Source organism: Gorilla gorilla, chromosome 20 (assembly GCF_029281585.2).
Source record: "Gorilla gorilla gorilla isolate KB3781 chromosome 20, NHGRI_mGorGor1-v2.1_pri, whole genome shotgun sequence".
NCBI classification, from domain to species: Eukaryota; Metazoa; Chordata; class Mammalia; order Primates; family Hominidae; genus Gorilla; species Gorilla gorilla.
This window is the reverse complement of record NC_073244.2, coordinates 66,866,373-66,890,752: the sequence shown is the minus strand read 5'-3', so window position 1 is coordinate 66,890,752 and position 24,380 is coordinate 66,866,373. Positions and strand designations below refer to the sequence as shown.

Genomic DNA, 24,380 nt, shown 5'->3' with positions numbered 1-24,380 from the left:
ATCACAAGGTCAGGAGATTGAGACCATCCTGGCTAACATGGTGAAACCCCGTCTCTACTAAAAAATACAACAAAAATTAGCCGGGCGTGTTGTCTGGCGCCTGTAGTCCCAGCTACTTGGGAGGCTGAGGCAGGAGAACGGTGTGAACCCGGGAGGCGGAGCTTGTAGCGAGCTGAGATCACACCACTGCACTCCAGCCTGGGTGACAGAGCGAGACTCCATCTCAACAACAACAACAAAATGTGTCACGGTTTTGTGAGAAGAGAAGATTCTTCTCAACAATGGGGAAAGCATGTGTTAATACTGACTGAAATTTCAATGCAGGAAAAACTAGAAGCACAAATATATAGTGGAATATGTGGTAAATTGAGAGATAACCATTATTAATAAGGGGTAGAATTCTAAGTGTAAAGCTCTTATGCAGGAGGACATGAGAGGATTCAGTTTTGCTGATAAATTCAGAACAAACTGGCCAGGTGCAATGGCTCATGTCTGTAATCCCAGCACTTTGGGAGGCCAAGGCGGGCGGATCACTTGAGGTCAGGAGTTTGAGACCAGCCTGGCCAACATGGCAAAACCCCGTCTCTACTAAAATACAAAAACTTGGCTGGGCGTAGCGGTGCGCGCCTGTAGTCCCAGCTACTCGGGAGGCTGAGGCAGGAGAATCGCTTGAACCCGGGAGGTGGAGGTTGCAGTGAGCCGAGGTCGCGCCACTGCACTCGAGCCTGGGCGACAGAGCGAGACTCCGTCTCAAAAAAAAAAAAAAAAAAAAAAAGAAAAAAATCAGAACAAACTGAAGATATGGGCCAGAACTTGTATAAAGTGTGAAAAGCAGTCAATAAAGAAAGTTAGAAATACTTTGCATTTTTTTAATCACAGGATCTGAGTTAAGCCAAGAATACAGTAGAAATTTTACCAAGTAGAGATAAGCTCTCAGTAAAGGATAAAAGTGGGCCTAAGTCCCTTCAGTTTCACTGGAAGTAGGACCCTTACATTTTATAATTATATTTTCCTACATAAACTACTGGACAATGAAGTAAATAGCAATCAGTGAAAGAGCCACATATGACCAACTTAGATTTCCTTGAGTAAAGTCTGTCAAGGGTAAAGCTGTGAAAGTTTATAAGAAAAAAGAATGGGGAATTATTTGGAAGACCATTTGAGTTTTGTACACAAGAATTTAATGTTTGCACACTTGATAATATATGTGAATATCATGAAAACTAAGTGAAAAAATAAATTAATGAGGTGAAACACATGCCTGTATTCCTTGTATGAAAATCCGGTAGAAATAGGGTTTGTGAAATAAATAGGGTAATCCTCCTGTAGGATTATGACTTTCACTCTTATCAATTTGCAGATGAACACAGCAGGAGGCTGAGGTAGGAGGATTGCTTGAGGCCAGGAGTTCAAGACCAGCTTAGGCAACATAGGGAGAGCCTCACTTCAACAAAAAAAATAAAGGAGGGGGGTTACTGAATATATTTGGCATGCTTACCAACCATTTATATTTGGGGAAGACACATTTAAAAATATAAAAAGAAGGCTGGGCGCAGTGGCTCACGTCTGTAATCCCAGCACTTTGGGAGGCCGAGGCAGGCAGATCACGAGGTCAGAAGTTTGAGACCAGCTTGGCCAATGTGATGAAACCCCGTCTCTACTAAAAATACTGTAAAAGTAGCTGGGCGTGATGGTGGGAGCCTGTAATCCCAGCTACTTGGGAGGCTGAGGCAGGAGAATCACTTGAACCCAGGAGTCAGAGGTTGCAGTGAGCTGAGATCGTGCCACTGCACTCCAGCCTGGGCAACAGAGTGAGACTCTGTCTCAAATAAAAATAAAAATAAAAATAAATAAAATAAAAAAAAGAGAAGAACAATGGAGGAAGAAATTAAACGGGATATAAAAAATCAGAAGACAGATAAGATGGAAAACTATAACTTATGTTCAGAAACGTGGGTGCAATTCGATCAGTCCTGCATAAGAAAACACCATTTGATTGGTTTGAACATGCATCTGGCCAGGCGTGGTGGCTCACGCCTATAATCTCAGCACTTTGGGAAGCCAAGGTGGGTGGATCACTTGAGGTCAGGAGTTCAAGACCAGCCTGGCCAACACAGTGAAACCCCATCTCTACTAAAAATACAAAAATTAGCCGGGTGCGGTGGTATGTGCCTGTAATTCCAGCTACCTGGGAGGCTGAGGCACAAGAATCACTTGAACCTGGGAGGTTCAATGAGCCGAGATTGCTCCACTGCACTCCAGCCTGGGTGACAGAGCCAGACTCTGTCTCAAAAAAAAAAAAAAAAAGTAGATTCGAGCTTCTTAGTGAGCTTTTCTCTCTTGTGTCCTTCAAGTAGCTTTGTCAGACTCCACAGTCCTGACTCCTCTCTGCCTTCACCTCCAGGTGTTTACTTGCAGACACTTGGTGTTCGTGCAAAGGTCAATCCTGGCTGACACATCTGTTGGCTCCATCTCGGTTCAGCCACATCTGCCGAGGCTTCCTTGTTCAGCGCCGTATGGCTGTGCCAATTTTCAACCAGTATGGCCAAGAGAGCCACGAGGACCAGTCCTGCCACGGCCATGCGGATCAAGTTCTGTATCGTGTAATCTTGGTGGATGGAGTCTGGAGACACAATTCAAGGAGATGCATGGTTGGTGGTTGTGTTCCATTCCAACCCAACCCCAGAGCCCTGAAACGGGAGCTCATTTCCCTATTCGCTTGCCAAAATGGGACTCCCTCAAGCATCCCCTCAATGAGCTCACCCTTCGCCAGCACCACACTGATCAGTCAGCAAGACTGTGTTCACGGGCAAGGAACTGTGCTTCCCAGGGAAGTGCTATAAACTGGGAAGGAGGTGATTATGGGCAGGTTGTGTGTTTTTTGTTTTGTTTTTTTGAGATGGAGTCTCACTCTGTTGCCCAGGCTGGAGTGCAGTGGCACGATCTCGGCTCAATGCAACCTCCGCCTCCCCGGTCAAGCGATTCTCCTGCCTCAGCCTCCCAAGTAGCTGGGATTACAGGCGCCCACCGCCACCATGCCTGGTTAATTTTTGTATTTTTAGTGGAGATGGGGTTTCACCATGTTGGCCAGGCTGGTCTCGAACTCCCGACCTCAGGTGATCCACCTGCCTCAGTCTCCCAATGTACTCAGATTACAGGCGTGAGCCATAGTGCCCAGCCGTGTTTTTTTTTTTTTTTCTTGAGGTGGAGTCTCGTTCTGTCACTCAGGCTGGAGTGCAATGGCGTGATCTTGGCTCACTGCAACAGCCGCCTCCTGGGTTCAAGTGATTCTCCTGCCTCAGCCTCCTGAGTAGCTGGGACGACAGGCTCACGCCACCACGCCCGGCCAGGCAGGTTGTGTTTTCTTTTCATTCTCTGCTCACTTGGTGAATTCACTAAATACCTAATCATATCTCTACAACACCAGAACAAGGTGGAATCCTAATAAGAATATCTGCAGCTTGGCCGGGCGCGGTGGCTCACGCCTGTAATCCCAGCACTTTGGGAGGCCGAGGCAGGTGGATCACCTGAGGTCGGGAGTTCGAGACCAGCCTGGCCAACATGGTGAAATCCTGTCTGTGTGGTCCCAGCTACTCAGCAGGCTGAGGCAGGAGAATTGCTTGAACCTGGGAAGCGAAGGTTGCGGTGAGTCGAGATCGTGCCACTGCACTCCAGCCTTGGCGAAAGAGCAAGACTCCATCCCGGAAAATAAAATAAAATAAATAAAATGAAACAAACTGAGTTAGCCCTTCTGTTCTCCATAGACCGTAAGTTTTCAATGAACCCTGTCTGGAGAACTCTAGCGAGGAAGTGAAAGCGGAAAGTGTGGTGGGGAAGCCTTTCTCTCTCCACTGTCCTGGAGTGAGTGAGCCTTTGCCTCTCTTCACTTCACTCTCAATGCACGTCTTCATATTCCTGCCCGGTGGCAAGGCCCTGGACAGCCAACCCAGACACAGGGCTGGACTGGGCGGTACCTACCTGTGACCACAAGCTCCAGGGCATTACTGGGGAAGGACCACAGGTAGGGGCTTCTGTTGTACCAACCGTAGCACCTGTAGATCCCTGAGACATTGAGGTCCACAGGACCCAAAGAGAAGTTGGCCGGGTGTTCCCCACTTTGGTGCTGTGGCAGAGAAAGTTCTCCCTCCTTGGCCAGTGAAAATCTATCAAATGGGATGTGTGCTGAGCTGCACGTGAGGGAAATATTCTCTCCCGGCATCAACACCAGACCCCGATCCGCAGAGAGGAAGGGTTTGCCATACAAGCCTAAGAGAGAAAAGAGTGAGCTATTAGAAAGACCTTTTCTCCTTTATTCTTTTCTTCTTCTTCTTATTGTTATTATTATATATTTTTTTGAGATGGAGTTACGCTCTTATTGCCCAAGCTGGAGTGCAGTGGCGTGATCTCAGCTCACTGCAACCTCTGCCTCCCGGGTTCAAGCGATTCTCCTGCCTCAGCCTCCCGAGAAGCTGGGATTACAGGTGCGTACCACCACGCCCAGCTAATTTTTGTATTTTTAGTAGAGACGGGGTCTCTCTATGTTGGTCAGGCTGGTCTCGAACTCCTGACCTCAGGTGATCTGCCCACCTTGGCCTCCCAAAGTGCTGGGATTACAGGCATGAGCCACTGCGCCCAGCCTATTATTTTTTTTTGAGATGGAGTCTCGCTCTGTCACTGAGGCTGCAGTGCAGTGGCACGATCTCAGCTCACTGCAACCTCCACCTCCGAGGTTCAAGTGAGTCTCCTGCCTCAGCCTCCCGAGTAGCTGGGATTACAGGCACCCGCCACCATGCCCAGCTAATTTTTGTATTTTTAGTAAAGATGAGGTTTCCCCATGTTGGTCAGGCTGGTCTTGAATCCCTGACCTCAGGTGATCCACCTGCCTCAGCCTCCCAAAGTGCTGGGATTACAGGCGTGAACCACAGTGCCCAGCCTCTTTTTTCTTTTTTAGAATTTATTTATTTTAGAGAGGGTCTCACTCTGTCGCCCAGGCTGAGGGCAGTGGCATAATCACGGCTCACTGCAGCCTCGACCTCCCAGGCTCAGGTGATCCTATCATCTCAGCCTCTCAAGTAGCTGAGACTACAGGTGGGTGCCACCATGCCCAGCTAATTTTTTGATTTTTTGTACAGATGGGGTCTTACTATGTTGCCCAGGCTGGTCTCCTGGGCTTAAGTGATCTGCCTATCTCGGCCTCTCAAAGTGCTGGGATTACAGGAGTGAGCCACGGCGCCTGGCCTCCCAAAGTGCTGGGATTACAGGCACGAGCCACGGTGCCTGGCCACAGTTACTACTTCAGCCAGGCTTTCAACAACAGCCAGCTGAACATCCACAGTCATATTCCCACGGACAGTTTAAACCTTTGCTATGAGGAGATGAAATGGCACTTTGCTTCTGTGGTCTTGCCTGCAATGACCCGTAACAGTCTAGTCATGAGCAAAACATCAGACAATTTCCAGTAGTGGGAGTACCCTTGAAAATAATGGACCACTACCCTCAAAACTGACAAGGTCATGGAAAACCAACAACATCTGAGAAGCTGTGACAGCCAAGACAAACCTAAAGATACGTGACACCTGCCGGGTGTGGTGGCTCACGCCTGGAATCCCAGCACTTTGGGAGGCCAGGCGGGCGGATCACGAGGTCAGAAGATTGAGACCATCCTGGCTAACACGGTGAAACCCCGTCTCTACTAAAAATACAAAAAATTAGCCAGGCGTGGTGGTGAGCGCCTGTAGTCCCAGCTACTCGGGAGGCTGAGGCAGGAGAATGGTGTGAACCTGGGAGGCGGAGTTTGCAGTGAGCCGAGATCGTGCCACTGCACTCCAGCCTGGGCGACACAGCGGGACTCCATCTCAAAAAAAAAAAAAAAAAAAAGATACATGACACCTGAATGCAAGTGAAATCTTTGTGTGTGTGTGTGTGTGAGATGGAGTCTCGCCCTGTCGCCCAGCCTGGAGTGCAGTGGCGTGATCTTGGCTCACTGCAACCTCTGCCTCCTGGGTTCAAGCGATTCTCCTGCCTCAGCCTCCCAAGTAGCTGGGATTACAGGCGTGTGCCATCAGGCCCGGCCAATTTTTTCCATTTTTAGTAGAGACAGGGTTTCACTGTGTTGGCCAGTCTGGTCTTGAACTCCTGACCTCAGGTGATCCACCCACCTCAGCCACCCAAAGTGTTGGGATTACAGGCGTGAGCCACCGCGCCCGGCGATTGTTGCATTTTCAGTAAAGATGGGGAATTCACCATGTTGGCCAGGCTGGTCTCGAACTCCTGACCTTGGGTGATCCACCTGCCTCGGCTTCCCTAAGTGTTGGGATTACAGGCGTGAGCCACCGCGCCCGGCCGCAATGTGAAATCTTGAATAGGATCCTGGAACAGAGAAAGACTATCAGGTGAAAACTAAGAAAATGTAAATAAGCTGTAGACTTTAGCTGGGAATGTGTTGATATTTGTTCATTAATGGTAAGAAATGTGCCATACTAATGTAAGATGTTAACTCTGGGGGAAGTGGGGTGCCAGATAGCTGAGAACTCTCTGAAGAAATCATCAATTTTTTTTGTTTGTAAATCTAAAACTTCTTGAAAAATACTCTATTAAAAATAAGAAAAAAATCACACCAGGGCTGTGGACCCTGGATGTTTCCTTACCTGTCACTACCAGCTCCAGGGTGTCACTGTACCAGAGCCTGTAGTGCCCTATCCTATATTGGCACTGATAGCGCCCTGCCTTGTTTGCGTCCATGTGGTCAATGACGAACTCAGGATCAGTCTCATTCCAAAACTTCAGTTTTCTGCCTATCTCTCGGTACGTGGAGTTTTTTATGATCATCAGCTGGGTCAGGTAAGCTTCACGAATGGCCTGGCACTGGATTTTCACAGATCCATCCAAGGGAATCACAGGACTCGATTTGGCAGATATGAAAGGCGTGGGAAAGTCCCCTGGAAGAAAAGAAAGCCCAGACTGAGGTGGCTCGCCATGGGGAAGCCATTCCTTTCCTTCTCTGTGGGGGAAGTAAAAATACATTAGGGTGTGAAGAACCTATCATTCTTTATTTAAAAAAAAATTTAGGCTGGGTGCGGTAGCTCACACCTGTATTCCTAGCACTTTGGGAGGCCGAGGCGGGTGGATCACAAGGTGAGGATATCAAGACCATCCTGGCTAACACGGTGAAACCCCGTGTCTACTGAAAATAAAAAAAATTAGCAGGACGTGGTGGCGGGCGCCTGTAGTCCCAGCTACTCGGGAGATTGGGGCAGGAGAATGGCGTGAACCCAGGAGGCAGAGCTTGCAGTGAGCCGAGATCACACCACTGCACTCCAGCCTGGGCAACAGAGTGAGACTTCATCTCAACAACAACAACAAAAAAATTAAAAAAAGAGAAAAATTTAAATAATTTATGATGCTGAGGTTTGGAGTACGACTGATCCTGTCACCCAGGTACTGAGCATAGTACCCAATAGGCAGTTTTTCAACCCCCTTTCTTCCTCCCCATCTAGTAGTCTCCAGTGTCTATGGTTGCCATCTTTATTTTTTATTGTTATTATTTTTCGAGACAGAGTCTTGTTTTGTCGCCCAGGCTGCAGTGCAGTGGTGCAATCTCAGCTCCTCTGCCTCCCGGGTTCAAGCAATTCTCCTGCCTCAGCCTTCCCAGTAGCTGGGATTACAGGTGCCCACCACCATGCCTGGATAATTTTTGTATTTTTAGTAGAAACGGGGTTTCACCATGTTGGCCAGGCTGGTCTTGAACTCCTGACTTCAAGTGATCCACCTGCCTTGGCCTCCCAAAGTGCTGGGATTACAAGCGTGAGCCACCGCACCTGGCTGCAACTGGGGTTTTTGCAGAGGCAACACTGAAGCCAGGGGGACCTCGGCAGGCGTTGACCCCAGAGCAGTCAAGTGCCGTTACCACAGCCCCCGCAGAGGCCACGGGCATGGTGCGTGGGATCAGTGAGATGGCTCCACCTGCCGTCACTCCACAAGGCTCAAGGCCAGTTTCCAGCACAGTGGCCCAGCTTCTGCCTGAACTCTGCCCGGGGTCGTGGCTGCATGCTTCCCTGGAAAGCACCCAGATGGTGAAGTGGGTGACTCTACCCACCCTTGCCACTTGCAGCCAGACAGGCCAGGCTTGCTGGGTCTTCCAGCACTGCAGACCCCCTTCTGCCTGAACTCTGTGGGGTGTGCAGCTCTGTGTTTTTCTTTTCTTTTCTTTTCTTTTTTTGTTGAGATGAAGTCTCACTCTGTTGCCCAGGCTGGAGTGCAGTGGCGCGATCTCGGCTCACTGCAAGCTCTGCCTCTCGGGTTCACGCCATTCTCCTGCCTCAGCCTCCCAAGTAGCTGGGACTACAGGCACCTGCCACCACGCCCGGCTAATTTTTTTTTGTATTTTTAGTAGAGACGGGGTTTCACCATGTTATCCAGGATGGTCTCAGTCTCCTGACATCGTGATCTGCCCATCTCGGCCTCCTAAAGTACTGGGATTACAGGTGTGAGCCACCATGCCCCGCAGCTCTGTGTTCCCCTGGGAAGCACTGAGATGGCAGATCATGTGGCTCCAATCACCCTTGCTGAGAAGGACTCACCACGTTAGGTGGCGACCAAGCCGTGAGGAGCCCTCATTCTCAGAACGTTCAGAGGGGTGAAACACCTGATTTCATCAGCCTGCAGAGGAGCGGGGTGGTCCTCCCTCCATAGGGCTGGCCCGGGAAGGATACAGCCTGTCTGCCCACCATGCCCTGCCTGAGGGAGCCCCGTGGGCAGAACAATCCTAACAAAGGAAACGGTGGGTGCAGAGCCAGTGACTGTAGGAGGCTCCTCCAAGGCCCAAGAATGAACCAGGAGAGGGAGTCACCCCTCCCCACAACCACAGAGCACTACTGCCGACTTTGTCAAAATACAAGAGTTAGGGGGCCAAGGCAGGCAGATTGCTTGAGCCCAGGAGTTTGAGACCAGCCTGGTAAACATGGTGAAACCCCATCTCTACAAAAAAAAAAAAAAAAAAAAAAAAAATTACAAAAATTTTCTTTTTATGGTGGTGTGTGCTTGTAGTCCCAGCTACTCAGGAGGCTGAGGCAGGAGGATCACTTAGCCTGATAGGTAGAGGCTGCAGTGAGCTGAGATTGTGCCACTGTGCTCCAGCCTGGGCGACAGAACAAGACCCTGTGTCAAAAAACGAAACAAAAAACGAAACAAAACTACAAAAGAGCCTTGTGGCTAAGATCCTGTATGCTGGCCAACCCTTTTAAGTGCCACCTACTGGATCACACTTCAAAATACAACACTGAAATATTTTGCCAGTATACAATGAAGGGAAAAATTCAGCCACAAATAAAGATTCTGTGCAGAGTCCTGGCATCTGAAAACACCCAGAAATGAAGCCAAGCGACTGTACTCAACTGACATCACAGTTAAAGGAACACCAGCCCTCACACAAGAGAAAGAATCAACACCAAGGCTGGGCGCGGTGGCTCACACCTGTAATCCCAGCACCTTGGGAGGCCAAGGCAGGCGGATCACCGGAGGTCAAGAGTTCAAGACCAGCCTGACCAAAGTGACAAAATCCGGGCTCTACTAAACATACAAAAATTAGCTGGGTGTGGTGGCACACACCTGTAATCCCAGCTACTCAGGAGGCTGAGACAGGAGAATCGCTTGAACCCGGGAGGTGAAGGTTGCAGCAGTGAGCTGAGATCGTGCCGCTGCACTCCAGCCTGGGCGACAGAGTAAGACTCTGCCACAAAAAAAAAAAAAAAAAAAGAAAAAGAAAAAAGAATCAACACAAGAACTCTGGCAACTCGATAGTCCCCCAGAAATCTGGTTCTTAGCTACATTGAGATGAATGAAATGAGTGATATAGAATTCAGAATCTGGATGGCCAGGAAGCTCATCGAAATTGAGGAGAAATTTGAAACACAATCCAAGGGGTCCATGGTGGGGGCACACTGGCTTTTTGAGCTCCCAGAATTCTTTTTCATGTGTGGGGGCCCGGTCATTATGCCACAGCCATCAGACAGAGAGGAGTCCAGTCTCTCTTCCCTGTGAGCTCCCACCCCCACTGTACCAGGCAGAGCCCCCAGCTCGGGAGTGCAGAGCAGCTGCCCTGCCCTCAGCACACTCACTGGTGGTGGCTCGTGTTTTCCTGGGGAGTGGCTCCCAGAGGCAACTGACAGCCCCTCTGCCACTGCCATGGCAAGGGTTCTGCCGCTGCTGCCCGTGATCTGGGGAAGAAGCAAGGAGCCTGGGGGCTTCATTCATGCTTCTATTTATTTATATTTATTTATTTATTTATTTGAGACGGAGTCTCGCTCTGTCGCCCAGGCTGGAGTGCAATGGCCCGATCTCGGCTCACTGCAAGCTCCGCCTCCCGGGTTCACGCCCTTCTCCTGCCTCAGCCTCCCGAGTAGCTGGGACTACAGGCGCCTGCACCACGCCTGGCTAATTTTTTGTGTTTTTAGTAGAGACGGGGTTTCACCAGATTAGCCAGGATGGTCTCGATCTCCTGACCTCGTGATCCGCCCGCCTCGGCCTCCCAAAGTGCTGGGATTCCAGGCGTGAGCCGCCGCGCCCGGCCTTCATTCATGCTTCTAGCACACCACAGTCACCATACGGAGAGGAGCTCAGTCTCCTCTCCCTGTGAGCCCTCGACCTCGGGCTCTTCATCAAGCCTCAGCTTGATTCCGCGGCACAACAGCCCCACCCTCTGGCGGAGCGTTCCCAGCAGCTGAGAGTCTGCGTTTCTCTGTGGCGGAGCTCCCAGAGGCAACCGAAAGCCACTCTGCCGCTGCCACTGCGGTGGTACTGGCCTTGCTGCCCTCAGACTGGGGAAGGAGCAAAGACTCTGAGTGCTTTAACCACACCTCCAGCAAACTGCCCTAAGGAGAAGAGGCCAGTCTGGCACCCCTGTGACCCACCTGTCCCCCCTGCTCATCACTAGGCAGGGCCCCTAGCTTGGACCCACAGTGCAGTCGCCCCACTCGGCTCATCGCACGGACCGACAGTGGCTCCACATCTCTCTGGGGTGGAGTTCCAAGGGACAAGTGAAAGGCCGTCTGCCACAACCACTGCTAAGGTCCCTTCCCCTGCTGCCCCCAAGCCACGGAGGGAGCATAAAGTCTGAGCTCACCCCAGAGCTGTGATGTGCAGCCTGGGAGTGCCGAGCCCAGATCTGCAGCCAGCACTTGAGTGGGAGAGGAGCCCGCACTTTCAGAGCGTGAGAGGGAGCACAGCGGCAATCATGAGGAATGACCTACTGGCCGTTGTGCTGAAGCATCATTTACCGGATTGCAGCCCAAACTTCAACACCAAAAATGCTTGCTAATATACCTCCCTGTGAAACCAAGGACAAGAATTTAGCTATAAATAAAGACCCTGTGCGAAGCCCCAGCCCTCTGAAACCATCCAGAAAAGAAGTCTACTGACTGTGCTCAAATTACATCACAGTTAAAAGAAAAAAGAAAAAAATTCAAATTGCAGCACACTCAAAGGAACATTAGCCCACATGGATGAGAAAGAACTGAGCAAGAACTCCATCAACTCAAAAAGCAACAGTGTCTTCCTTCCTCCAAATTACCACACAAGCTTCCCAGCAAGGGCTCTTTACCTGGCTGAAATGACAGAAATAGAATTCAGAATGTGGATAGAAATTAAGGTCATCAAGATTCAGGAGAACGTTGAAACCCAATGCGAGGAATATAAAGATTACAATGAAATGACAAAGGGGCTAATCTATGAGATGGTCATTTTGAAAGAACCAAACGGATCTGATAGAGCTGAAAAACACGCTACGAGATTTCATAATGTGATCACAAGTATTAATGGCAGAATAAAGCAAAATGAGGAAGGAATCTCAGAGCATGAATACTGGCTCTCTGAACTAATTCAGTCAGACAAAAATGAAGACAAAAGAATAAAAAAGAATGAACAAAACCTCTAAGAAATATGGGATTATGTAAAGAGACCAAATAGCCCATTGGCATCCCCGAAAGAGATGGGGAGAAAGCAAGCAACATGGAAAACATATTTCAGGGTATTGTTCATGAAAACTTCCCCAACGTCACTAGAGAGGCCAAGAATCAAATGCAGGAAACAGAGAACCCCTGCAAAATACTACACAAGAAGAGCATCCTCAAGACACAAAATCATCAGATTCTTCAAGGTAGAAATGAAAGAAAGAAATGTCGGCTGGGCGCGGTGGCTCACGCCTGTAATCCCAGCACTTTGGGAGACCAAGGCGGGCGGATCACGAGGTCAGGAGATTGAGACCATCCTGGCTAACATGGTGAAACCCCATCTGTACTAAAAAAATATAAAAAATTAGCTGGGCGTGGTGGTGGGCACCTGTAGTCCCAGCTACTGGGGAGGCTGAGGCAGGAGAATGGCGTGAATCCGGGAGGCGGAGCTTGCAGTGAGCCGAGATCGTGCCACTGCACTCCAGCCTGGCAGCCTGGGCAACAGAGCAAGACTCAGTCTCAAAAAAAAAAAAAAAAAAAAAAAAAAAAAGTGAAAAGGCAGCAAAAAAGAAGGGGCAGGTCACCTACAAAGGGAATGCCATCAAGCTAACAGCAGACCTTTCAGCAGAAACTCTACAAGCCAGAAGAGATTGGGGGCCTATATTTAATGTTCTTATGAAAAGAATTTCCAACCAAGAATCTCATTCCCAGCCAAACTAAGTTTCATAAGTGAAGGAGAAATAAGATCCTTTACAGACAAGCAAATGCTGAGGGAATTTATTACCATCAGGCCTGCCTTACAAGAGGTCCTAAGAGGAACGCTAAATATGGAAAGAAAAGACCATCACCAGCCAATAGAAAACACACTTACGTACATAAACCAGTGACACTATAAAACAACCACACAAACAAGTCTGCATAATAAACAAACCAGCTAACAACATGATGACAGGAAAAAATCCGCACATGTAAATGCTAACTTTGAATGTAAATGGACTAATTGTCCTAATTAAAATGCAGAGAGTGGCGAGTTGGATAAAGAAGCAAGAGGCCAGGTGCAGTGGCTCACGCCTGTAACCCCGGCACTTTGGGAGGCTGAGGTGGGTGGATCATTTGAGGTCAGGAGTTCAACATTAGCCTGGCCAATGTGATGAAATCCCATCTCTAAAAAAAAAAAAAAAAGAATAGCTGGGCGTGGCGGTACACACCTGTAATCCCAGCTATTTGGGAGGCTGAGGCAGGAGAATCATTTGAACCTGGGAGGCAAAAGTTGCAGTGAGTCAAGATCATGCCACTGCACTCCAGCCTGGGTGACAGAGCGAGACTCCATCTCAAAAAAAAAAAAAAAAAAAAGCAAGACTCAACATTATGCTGCCTATAAGAAACCCATCTCATATGCAATGACATCCACAGGCTCAAAGTAAAGAAATGGAGAAAAATCTACCAAGCAAATGGAAAGCCAAAAAAAAAAAAAAAAAAAAAAAAGCAGGAGCTGCTATTAAAATTTCAGACAAAACAGACTTTAAACCAACAAAGATAAAAAAAGGCAAAGAAGGGCATTAAATCATGGTAGAGGGTTCAATTCAACATGAAGACCATAGCAGGACAGTGGCCACGGAAGTCGGAATCTGCTAAGGAGTGTGTAACAGCCCAACTGCTGAATCAAAAAGAAAAAGAAAAAAAAAAAATTAAAAAAAGAGCATGAAGACCTAACTATCCTAAATATATATGCACCTAACATGGAAGCACCCGGATTCATAAAGCGTGTTCTGAGAGACCAACGAAGAGACTTAGACAACCACACAATAATAGGGGGAGACTTTAACATCCCGCCGACAGTATTAGATCATTGAGGCAAACAAAGATATTCAGGACCTGAACTCAGCAGTGGATCAAATGGACCTGACAGACATCTACAGAACTCTCCACCCCCAAAACAACAGAATCTACATTGTTTTCATTGCTTCATGGCACATACTCTAAAGTCAATCATACAATCAGACATACAGCAATCCTTAGCAGGCGGGGCACGGTGGGTGGCTCACGCCTGTAATCCCAGCACTTTGGGAGGCCAAGGCCGGTGGATCATGAGGTCAGGAGATCGAGACCATCCTGGCTAATACAGTGAAACCCCGTCTTTACTAAAAATACAAAAAAATTAGCCGGGTGTGCTCGCAGGCGCCTGTAGTCCCAGCTACTCGGGAGACTGAGGCAGGAGAATGGCGTGAACCCGGGAGGCGGAGCTTGCAGTGAGCCTAGATTGCGCCACCGCACTCCAGCCTGGGCGACAGAGCAAGACTCCGTTTCAAAAAAAAAAAACAACAACAATCCTTAGCAAATCCAGAAAAGCGAAATCAGAGCACAGTGGAATAAAAATAGGAATAAATACTAAGAAAACCACTCAAAACTGTACAATGCATGGAAATTAAGCAGTCTGTTCTGGAAGTTTCGGGTAAATATAGCAGAATCTCTGGGACACAGCTAAGTCAGTGTTAAGGGGGAAGTTTATAGCACTAAACTCCCACGTCAAAAAGCTAGAAAAAGTTCAAATTAACAACCTAACCTCACAACAAGAGGAACTAAGAGAACCAAGAGGAAATCAACCCCAAAGCTCGTAGGAAACAAGAAATAACCAAAATCAGAGCTGAGCTGAAGGAGATTGAGACACGAAAAAGCATTCAGAAGATCAGCAAATCCAGGAGTTGGATTTTTGAAAAAATTAGTAAGACAGATAACTAGTTAGACTAATAAAGAAGAGAAGAGAGATGATCCGGATAAACACAATTAGAAACAACAAAGGGTATATTACCACTCACCCCACAGAAATACAATCATCAGAGAATATTATGAACACATCTATGCACACAAACTGGAAAATCCAGAATAAATGGAGAAATTCCTGGACACATACACCCTCCTGAGATCGAACCAAGAATAAACTGAATACATGAACAGACCAATAATGAGCTCCAAAATTGAATCAGTAATAAAAAGTCTACAGACCAGAAAAAGCTCTGTACAAGACAGACTCACAGCTGAATCCCATCCGATATATAAAGAAGAGCTGGTACTATACCTACTGAAACGTTCCAAAAATATTCAGGAGGAGGAATGCCTCCCCAGCTCATTCTGTGAGACCAGCATCATCTTGATGCAAAAACATGGCAGAGACACAACAAAACCAGAAAACTTCAGGACAATATCCTTGTTGAACATAAATGCAAAAATCCTCAACAAAATACTAGCAAACAATCCAGCAGCACATCAGAAAGCTATTCCACCACCATCAGGTAGGCTTTATTTCTGGGATGCAAGGTTGATACGATATAGGAGTCTCGCTCTGTTGCCCAGGCTGGAGTGCAGTGGCGTGATCTTGGCTCACTGCAAGCTCCGCCTCCTGGATTCACGCCATTCTCCTGCCTGAGCCTCCCGAGCAGCTGGGACTACAGGCGCCCGCCACCACGCCTGGCTAATTTTTTTTGTATTTTTTTAGTAGAGACGAGGTTTCACCATGTTAGCCAGGATGGTGTTGATCTCCTGACCTTGTGATCCGCCTGCCTCAGCCTCCCAAAGTGCTGGGATTACAGGCATGAGCCACCGTGCCCAGCCAATATACACAAATCTTAAATATGATTCATCACATAAATAGAACAACCCCCCCACACATATAATCATCTCAATAGAGCTTTTGATAAAATTCAACATCCCTTTATGCTAAAAAACCTCGACAAACTAGGCATTGAAGAAACATATTTCAAAATAATAAGAATGATGTATGACAAACTCACAGTCAACATCATATTGAATGGGCAAAAGCTGGAAATATTCCCCTTGAAAACTGGCACAAGACATGGATGCCGTCTCTCACTACTTCTGTTCAACATAGTACTGGAAGTCCTAGCTAGAGCAATCAGGCAAGAGAGAAACAAAAGGCATCCAAATAGGAAGAAAGGAAGTGAAACTATCCCTGTTTGCAGGTGATGTGATTCTATACCTAGAAAACCAGTCTCTGCCCAAACACTTCTTAATCTGATAAACAACTTTAGCAAAGTTCCAGGATACAAAATCAATTTATAAAAATCGGTAGCATTCCTATACACCAAAAACATCTAAGCTGAGAGCCAAATCAAGAATAGAATCCATTCACAATTACTGCAAAAAGAATAAAATACCTGGGAATACAGCTAACCAGGGAGGTGAAAGATCTCTGCAAGGAGAACTACGAAACACTGGTCAAAGAAATCATAGATGACACAAACAAATGGAAAAACATTCCATGCTCATGGATAGGAAGAATGAATATTGTTCAACACACAAAATAATTCAGGCTTTAGAAGGAGCTGGAAGAGAGAAGACATGGATGGACATGGGGCTCACACCCATTAGGAGGCTAAGGCAGTAGTAGTTGGGGTGGCAGAATATTCAGTAGTACACTAAGACTGCCTCATGCTTAGTACTGCAGTAGTACTACAGAATGCTAGAGTGTTCAGTAGGCTTAGACTATGGCAGCATCCTTTTAAATGAAGTGACGGGAGGAAGTGGGTTGCTAAAACAAAATAGAATCAGCATAAGGAAGGATATTGGGCAGATGACTCCTGACTTCCTCATTCTTGCAGTTTGAGCATTCAGTAAATTACAGATCCTTCATGGACAGTCTAACACAGGCAAGGACTAACTATAAATCCAGGCCTGAGCATTAATGAGTCTGAAGGGTTTGGAGATAACAAAGTGAGATAGAAATTATGCAAGAGAAGCACAGCAGAAACAACTAGAATGGGGACTGAAATAAGAATGGTGCTTCAGGCTATTCCTCAATTTCTTTATCCTAGAGCTCCCAAGAGGGTCTAAAGGGGCTGGGAGAGATTTACAGACACTTACCTTCCTGTGCCTGAATCCTCTGGCCCAGACAGAGCACTGGAAGAGAGAGATTTATGAAAAATCAAGCTTCCATTTCCAACCTTTATGACAAATCACCCTCTGTAATGACAGACCAGAAAAAGACCAGTACCAGATGGATTCACAGCTCAATCCCACCGGATATATGAAGAAGAGCTAGTATTTTTTTTTTTTTTTTGAGATGTAGTCTCGCTCTGTTGCCCAGGCTGGAGTGCAGTGGCGTGATCTCAGCTCACTGCAAGCTCCGCCTCCCAGGTTCATGCCATTCTCCTGCCTCAGCCTCCCGAGTAGCTGGGACTACAGGTGCTCACCACCATGCCTGGCAAATTTTTTTTGTATTTTTAGTAGAGACGGGGTTTTACCATGTTGGCCAGGATGGTTTTGATCTCCTGACCTCGTGATCCGCCCGCCTCTACCTCCCAAAGTGCTGGGATTACAAGCATGAGCCACTGCGCCTGGCCAAGAAGAGCTAGTATTATTCCTACTGAAACTATTGAAAAAAATCCAGGAGGAGGGACTCCTCCCCAACTCATTCTATGAGGCCAACATCATCCTGATAACAAAATGTGTCAGAGATACAACAAAAACAGAAAACTTCAGGATAATATCTTTGTTGAACATAAATGCAAAAATCTTCAACAAAATACTAGTAACCGTATTTCTATATGGGGTTCAATCATATGTTTTCCTTCCACAACAATCACAGTTTTGAGGCTTATTCTTTATTTTTACCTTTCAGATTCCAGCTTCTAAGTCTCTCCTTGATAGGAACCTTGGGACCATCATGAATCCCAGATATAACACACTATAGGTTTGATACAAATATTAAACCTTGAGCCCCACAAGCTAGCTTGGGCTTGGGTAGAGACAAAGTTATAGATACATTGACAAAGACGGCCTTTCCACTAAGGAGATCAGAATCTCCTTGGCAACCACTAAAATCTCCTAGTCACACTGTTAAGAGACACCCTGATTATTTTGGGATTTCTCTATCTTCCTCTCTAACCCACTTTTACTCTGAAACTCACCAAGACACAGGAGGGTGGTCTGTTTGGGGTCCATCGTGCTGACACGGCCTCAGCCCCGTTGGTCTCCTTTCGACGCACATTAGCAGGATGACAGATATTCTTACGACAATAAGCTCCACAGGAAGTATGAGGACAGAGCCCCTCGTCAGGGAATTTCCACATCTATTGCCTCACAGCAAAGTGGAACAGTTCGTTGCCGAATAACTTAGTTCCAGGTTGCTCTTGGGTGGAGCCCAAGAGAAGACATATATATGTATATTTTTTTAAATAGAGATGGGGTCTTTCTATGTTGGCCAGGGTAGTCTGTAACTTCTGGCCTCAAGAAATCCTCCTGCCTAAGACCTATATTTCTATTTATGTTTCAGATGAGAAGCGAATGAGAAGTGAATTTTCATCAAGCCAATGTCTAATGGTGTTCAAATTCATCTTTGAACCAGATGCTACATCCAAATAGGCAGGCTTGGGACAGAATATAAGGTGGTGGATACCATACAGGCAGACATTGCCTTCACTGGGCCATTAGTCAAAAGCTCTATGGCTTTGTTTGTTCTGAACCTATGTTTCATCTCTGAGATTCATGGTCTGAGTATATTTACTTGGACTTGACCGGGCATGCAGTATATCCTTATCCTGGAGATGATCTCAATGCCAGAATGTGGAGGCATTTTCTCTGGCACTATTTGTCATCTCTAAAGAAAGAATCTACTATTTTATTATACTTTTTTGTTTATTTGTATAAATTTAAGGAGCACAAGTGAAATTTTATTACATGGATATTTTGTGTAGTGGTGAAGTCTGGGCTTTTAATGTAATTATCCTCAAATAATGTACATTGTCGCTCATTGAGTATTTTTTTAACTTTTATTTTAGGTTCAAGGATACATGGGAAGGTTTGTTATAAAGGTAAACTTGTGTCATGGGGGTTTGTTGTACAGATTATTTCATCACCTAGGTAATAAGCTTGGTACCTAATAGTTACTTTTCCTGCTCCTTTCCTGCCTCCCACCCTCCACCCTAAAGGAGACCCCATTGTCTGTTGCTCCCTTTTTTTGTGTTCATGAGTTCTATTATTTAGCTTCCACTTATAAGTGAGAACATGCTGTATCTGGTGTTCTGTTCTTGTATAGTTTGCTAAGGATAATGGCCTCCAGCTCCGTCCATGTTTCCACAAAACATATGAACTCATTCTTTTTTTATGGCTTCAAATTAATTTTATTTTTATCTTATTGTTTATGTTATTTTGATTGTAGACTCCTGGCTATCACGAATTCTTCAAGTATGGAGAGTGAAATATTCCTAATTAAACCTTCTACTATTTTATTTTATTTTATTTATTCTTTTTTTTTTTGAGACGGAGTCTTGCTCTGTCGCCCAGGCTGGAGTGCAGTGGCGTGATCTCAGCTTACTGCAAGCTCCACTTCCCGGGTTCATGCCATTCTCCTGCCTCAGCCTCCCGAGTAGCTGGGACTACAGGCACCTGCCACCACGCCCGGCTAATTTTTTTGTATTTTCACTAGAAACGGGGTTTCACCGTGTTAGCCAGGATGGTCTCGATCTCCTGACCTCATGATCCACCCACTTCGGCCCCCCAAAGTGCTGAGATTACAGGCGTGAGCCACCGCGCCCCGCCTTTATTTTCATTTTAATACATCATAACTTAGGCCTTCCAACGCCGAAGTATTTTGAAGTCCTGAGCTTGTCCCATATTTCAGAAAGCAGATCAGCTTCCATGTTGACTGTTTCATTTGTGCAAATTTAAGTGACCTTTTGTTTCGCCACATTTTGTTAATTTCCACATACATATTTACGTTCAGGAAATTTGGAAATATACGTTCTGGAAATTTGGTGTTGATGATTGCATGAAATTGACCACATTCTAATTTTCTTTTTTTGTTGTTTTGTTACTTATGCCTTATTTATTTATTCCTTTGTTCTCACTTGAATGGGACTTTGGGTGAAAGACAAATAATGGCTGTACTCTTAGTTGAGTATTTAAAATGCAGAGATTGTAAAGGCAGGATGACCTAATTAAAAACACTATTGTTGGCTGGGTGCAGTAGCTCATGCCTGTAATCCCAGCACTTTGGGAGGCCAAGGCAGGTGAATCACTTGAGGTCAGGAATTTAAGACCAGCCTGGTCAATGTGGTGAAACCCAGTCTCTACTAAAAATACAAAAAATTAGCTGGGTGTGGTGGCGGGTGCCTGTAATTCCAGCTACTCGGAAGGCTGAGGCAGGAGAGCCACTTGAACCCAGGAGGCAGAGGTTGCAGTGAGCTAAGATCACTGCACTCCAGCCTGGGCAACACAGAGCAAGACTGTGTCTCAAAAAAACAAAAACTATTGTTATGGTTTACAAATGACATGGCTTTCTATTGGGAGAGAGATACTTACTAATTGGTTGAATTTCAGGAACTTCAGTGGCCAATATTTACTAATGGGCTGGAACAGATTTTGTCAACTTACCACAACATTTGGTGTGGTTTTGTTCTTTTGTTTCCTCCTTTTGTGGAACAGGAATGGTAACGTAGCCATGGGGTGCTGAGATATTTGGTTAAACATTATTCTGTGTGTGTCTGTGGGGGTGTTGCTGAATGAGATTATCAATGGAATTAGTGTAATTTATAAAGCAGATTGGTCTCCCTAATGTGAGTCGGCCTCATTCAATCAGGTGGGACCTGAATAGAACAAAAAATTGAACTGGTAATGTAAGATGAAGTTCCTTTTTCCTGGACATCAGTCTTTTCTGGCCCTTGAACTCTCACTAAAACATTGACTCTTTAGATGTTGAGCCTGCCAGCTTTTTTTGTTTGTTTGTTTTTTGAGATAGAGTCTCACTCTGTCACCCAGGCTGGAGTGCTGTGGCACGATCTCGGCTCACTACAACCTTCACCTCTTGGGTTCAAGCAATTCTCGTACCTCAGCCTCTGAGTAGCTGGGATTACAAGCGAACGCCACTATGCCCAGCTAATTTTTGTATTTTTAGTAAGGATGGGGTTTCGCCATGTTGGCCAGGCTGGTATTGAACTCTGACCTCAGGTGATCTGCCTGCCTTGGTCTCCCAAAGTGTTGGGATTACAGACGTGAGCCATCGTGCCCAGAATGAGCCTGCCAGCTTTTGGACTGTTATGTATACCACTAACTCTCCTGGTTCTCAGACTTTTGCACGTAGACTGGAACTACACGTGGACTCCCCTGGGTCTCCAGCTTGCAGATGGCAGATCATGGGACCTGTCAGTCTGCATAGTTGCGTGAGCCAATATATAAATACCCTATCTGTGTATCAATCATTATATACCTGTCATTATCCATCTATCTGTCTATCATTATTTGTGATATCGTTATATATCTATCATTATCCATCTATCATTATTTGCTATCAATCATTATCTATATGTCTATCATTATTAGTATTGATTTTTTTTTCTGGAGAACCCTGACTACTATAGCTTCCATGTTCCTGTCTCAACTGTCACCGATCCCCTTAGCACAGGGCCTATCATAGCCATTCTACGGCCCAAGGAATTACAAGCCACATAACTACAGGAGTCACAGTGACCCAAGGATTTAGATGGAGACACGGAAGAATTGAGGCATCTATTGGTCTCTGCATATTTTGGGATTTGGGATTTCCCAGCAGGGAAATTTGCCTTGAATCTGTCTAACTGGTCACTAAGAGTTGATTGGTCGGTTCCATTCTCCGTGCACAGCATAAACCCTAATAAGCCCAAACTGTGACTGGCAGTGGAGACCCTCAACCCTCAGTGGAACTGAACTGTGACTGGCGATGGAGACCCTCAGCCCTCGGTGGGACTTTACAGTGCTCGGCTGCACCTGTGTGGAGAATTTGTCCCAAATGCCTAAGAAGGAAGGAGGCCTTTGCTTCGAGGAAGAAGAAGGGGAGCTGCTTCTCTATCCACTGACCTCAGAGGTACCGGAGAGTGGCCAGCGAGGGCCTTAACTCTCTGCAGTATTTTTTTTTTTTTTGAGTTGGAGTCTCACCCTGTCGCCCAGGCTGGAGTGCAGTGGCACGATCTTGGCTCACTGCAACCTCCACCTCCCCAGTTCAAACGATTCTCCTGTCTCAGCCTCCTGAGTATCTCAGATTTACAGATGCTTGCCACCACGGCCAGCTATTTTTTGTATTTTTAGTAGAGACAGAGTTTCACCATGTTGGCCAGGCTGATCTCAAACTCCTGACCTCGTGATCCACTCACCTCCACCTCCCAAAGTGCTGGGATTATAGGCGTGAGCCACTGTGCCCAGCCACTCTCTGCAGTTTTAAAGGCCATTTCCATGAATTAGAGTATACTTAGGCACTGAGGTAAGCATGGCACAGCTTTATGAAAATAAAGTTGAAACTTAGAGGTTTCTTTCAGCTTTATTGAGATATGATTGACAAATGGAAATTGTATATATTTAAGGTGTATTACACTTGATGTTTTGATGTATGTATACATGGTGACATGGTCATCACAGTCAAGCTAGTTAACATATCCATCATCTCTCAGGGCTATTGTTTCATTTTTTTTTTTTTGAGAAGAAGTCTCACTCTGTCCCCCAGGCTGGAGTGCAGTGGCGCGATCTTGGCTCACTGCAACCTCCACTCCCAGGTTCAAGCGATTCTCGTGCCTCAGCCTTCCGAGTAGCAGGGATTACAGGTTGTGTCTCCATGCCTGGCTAATGTTTGTATTTTTAGTAGAGACAGGGTTTCATCACGTTGGCCATGCTGGGCTTGAACTCCTGACCTCAAGTGATCTGCCCGTCTTGGCCTCCCAAAGTGCTGGGATTTCAGGTGTGAGCCACCGTGCCCGGCCTATTGTTTCTTTCTTTCTTTCTTTTCTTTTTTTTTTTTTTTTTGTGGTAAGGACCCTTAAGATCTACTCTCCCATGCTCGCCTCGGCAGCACATGTACTAAAGTTGGAATGATACAGAGAAGATTAGCTTGGCCCCTGCACAAGGATGACATGCAAATTCGTGAAGCGTTCCATATTTTTAAAAAAATCTACTCTCCTGGTAAATTTGAAGTATAGAGTACAGTATTGTCAACTATAGTGGCCAAGCTGTACAAGAGATCTTCAGACCATTCCTCCTGAATACCTGAAACTTTGTATCCTTTGATCAACATCTCCCAATTCCCTCCCCCACACTGTCCCTGTAGTTCTAGTGAGTTCCCCAAACTCTGATGTCTCAATTTCATTCAGTCATTTTCCTCCAGAAACATCTACCCATTCCTACTGCATCTTATTATCCTGAGCCTTGGGGGCAGTTTCTGTGCCAAGTGGAAATGTGGAAATGACATATTACCAAGAAAAATCTTTGCCCACCTAGACAGGGATCTGATATTTTCCAAGATGACACATGATTACATGTTGAAATGATAATATTTTGAGTCTACTTGGATAATAAAATAATATTTTGGATCTATTAGGTTAATATTTTGGGTCTGTTGGGTTAATAATATTTTGGGTCTATTGGGTTAACTTAAATTAATTTTATCTGTTTCTTGTTAGCTTTTTAATTTGGATACTAGCAAGTTTGAAAGAATGCACGTGGTTTGCATTATGTTTCTATAGGACAGAACTTACCTGTAGATGGAAGGGAGTCACAACAAAATTACAAGCATTGTTTTTGGTGGAAATGAGAAAAATGATTACAAATTTACATGGAAAAGCAAATAGCCAATAATAATAATAATGGCAATCTTAAAGAGGAAGGAGAAATTAGAGGATTCAGGCTGCCAAATTTTAAGGGGTTCTATAAGGCTACATAAAGTGCAGCATCCTCATAAGAGTGGACGCAGAGAGCCACGGAGCAGAAAAGAGTGTGTAAAATACATCTGTGTACACACAGTCCCTTTATAGTTGACAGAGGCTGCCATGTGGGTTAAGGTGGAATAGAATGTCTTCTCAATAAATAATATTGGACCAGAGGGTTACACGTAGGAAAAAATAAATCTAAGCTTATTTTCACACCATAAAAACACTGCTTATTTTTTATCTTATTATCATACATTTTGATGATTTATTTCTAAAATTGATGAATAAAAATTATATACAATTGTCCTTCACTATTCATGGGTGATTGGTTCCAGGAAACCCCCCTCCCTACCAGACACCAGAATCTGCAGGTGTTCAAGTCTCTTTCATGAAATGGCACAGCGTTTGCATATAACCCATGCACATCCTCCTGTATACATGAAATCATCTCTAGATTACTTATAATTCCTGATACAGCCTACACACCACCTCACTTGTGTCCATACTATATAGTTTTGCTTTTTGGAACTTTGTGGATTTTTTCTCTGAGTATTTTTTATTTATACTTGGTTCAATAAACACCTGTAAACCCCACAGATATGGAGGAGTGACTGTATATTTATAGTACGAAAGATGATGTGTTGATATGTGTCCCCGTGGAGATGAGACTAACAAGGCCTATGACTACAAATGTTTCATCGTGGAATGACTCTGCCAGCTTTCCAGGTCTGCAGAGAGTAAGAATATCACTTGT

The 24,380-nt window shown here is 45.8% G+C and overlaps 1 protein-coding gene and 1 non-coding gene across 2 annotated transcripts; one reads left to right on the top strand and one right to left on the bottom strand.

The window, feature by feature from the left end:
* Nucleotides 1-855: 855 nt before the first annotated feature.
* On the bottom strand, nt 856-17,958 carry FCAR (Fc alpha receptor). The gene is given in 6 exon segments (XM_063701655.1): nt 856-2,623; nt 3,979-4,266; nt 6,648-6,938; nt 11,243-11,323; nt 16,824-16,859; nt 17,870-17,958. Coding segments are annotated over 6 exon segments (945 nt in total). The 5' UTR covers nt 17,904-17,958; the 3' UTR covers nt 856-2,408.
* Nucleotides 17,959-22,757: 4,799 nt separating this feature from the next.
* Nucleotides 22,758-22,864, top strand: LOC115933452 (U6 spliceosomal RNA). Its single transcript, XR_004069296.2, has one exon. It is a non-coding gene; the product is annotated as a U6 spliceosomal RNA (small nuclear RNA).
* The last annotated feature ends 1,516 nt before the right edge of the window (nt 22,865-24,380 follow it).